This window comes from Arachis ipaensis, chromosome B7 (genome assembly GCF_059453495.1).
Source record: "Arachis ipaensis isolate K30076 ecotype BB chromosome B7, ASM5945349v1, whole genome shotgun sequence".
Taxonomy (NCBI): domain Eukaryota; kingdom Viridiplantae; phylum Streptophyta; class Magnoliopsida; order Fabales; family Fabaceae; genus Arachis; species Arachis ipaensis.
This window is the reverse complement of record NC_142442.1, coordinates 7681940-7683394: the sequence shown is the minus strand read 5'-3', so window position 1 is coordinate 7683394 and position 1455 is coordinate 7681940. Positions and strand designations below refer to the sequence as shown.

Genomic DNA, 1455 nt, shown 5'->3' with positions numbered 1-1455 from the left:
AATAACAGATAACAATTATCAACACGCACATTCAAACAAGAAGACTTTCGAAACAGGAAGTCACATAACTAACAATACCCATACTACCAAACCTTGTACAAAATAAAGGTGTTTTTTAGCAAAAAGCTATGAAACAGCAATCCGACTAACAATTATCTTTTTGCCATAGGCCAACTGTCTAAAAATTCCAAAAGATAAACAAAACATAACAATTCACTTCAGAAAACTATGGCGCACCATGACTTTCACCTTCACCCTCGATACCATCATCATCATCCACCAGCTCATCACCAATGACCACCTTGCAAGGATCCATCATCGACAAATCAGCAGCAGGTATCAGAAGCTTCGCCTGCCCAACATCCCTTTCAAACCCAGCTGCAAACATCTCCAGGCCATGGTCCTCTTTCTCAGCCTCGGCTTGTTTCTTCTCAACCCCGAGCACAATCAACCTAGCCTCAAGAGCTGTTTTCTCTTCACCAGACTTTTTCACAGAAGCTTCAGCAGCATTCAGTTTCTCTCCTAACTCGTTCACTAGATCCAAAGCATCACGAAGTTTACTACTTTTTTCCAAATTCTCTTGCATAAGCTGGTCCATCGCAGCCTTATCAAAAGCAGTCCTCGAATATTTTAACTCCTCGGTCCGACCAATACACATCAAACGAGCACAAATAACCTAAACCAAAATATCCAAACAGAATCAAAATAACAAAAACCAGACCTATATATCTACAAACAATTAAATAACTGACAGCAATAAATACCTGCAAATACTGGGCCACTCCAACATCCCCAACATCATGGATGAGCTTAACATCTGCAGGACTCTGACCATGTTCATCGGCCATCACAGTGAATGGGAAATGTTCACTCCACAATGACGTCAAATCCTCATCCCCTCTATAACCATGTAACACTTTCTGATTCTCGGTAAATTTTTTAACCTGATCCAGATTGATCTCCTTCAAATCACCTTTTTCCTCAGCAAGATTCATACCCTTCTTAGCATCAGCCCTCTTACGCTTATAGCTGACTTTCTTCACTGGATAAGGCTGATTCACCTCCCCTCCCTTCTCGGCCATAGTTTGACTGCTAGATCCCTGCTTCTCAACATTCTTACTGTGAAAGAACGCCCGCAAGCTACTAGATGTCACCTTAGGAGCCCTTTCAACTGCACAAATTAAAATAGTCAGCAACCAAACAAAAACACAACTACATAAACAAGAGGAAACCAGGACATTTACCTATATATTCAGATAAAGCATCTCTATCAGTTTCAAGTTCAAAAATATCCACAACAAAAAGAAGAGAGGACGAGGATATATGATTTACTAGGAACTCAACAACCATCTCATTTCTATACTCCATCTTATCCATACCAAGAATCTGCCTAGGTCTTGGAACCCAGAATAAGGGAAACTTTTCTAACAAACAATGATCAACGTACCATGGAAA

General features: G+C 40.3%; 1 protein-coding gene across 1 annotated transcript; it reads right to left on the bottom strand.

The window, feature by feature from the left end:
* Positions 1-226: 226 nt before the first annotated feature.
* LOC148550262 (uncharacterized) lies at positions 227-667 on the bottom strand. Its single transcript, XM_088494401.1, has one exon. The coding sequence runs from the start codon at positions 656-658 to the stop codon at positions 227-229; it is 432 nt and encodes a 143-aa protein (XP_088350527.1). The 5' UTR covers positions 659-667.
* Positions 668-1455: the final 788 nt, after the last annotated feature.

Bases quoted from the DNA above. Each gene is read 5' to 3' on its own strand.
- LOC148550262 (XM_088494401.1), bottom strand. From the start codon at position 658: ATGTGTATTGGTCGGACCGAGGAGTTAAAATATTCGAGGACTGCTTTT.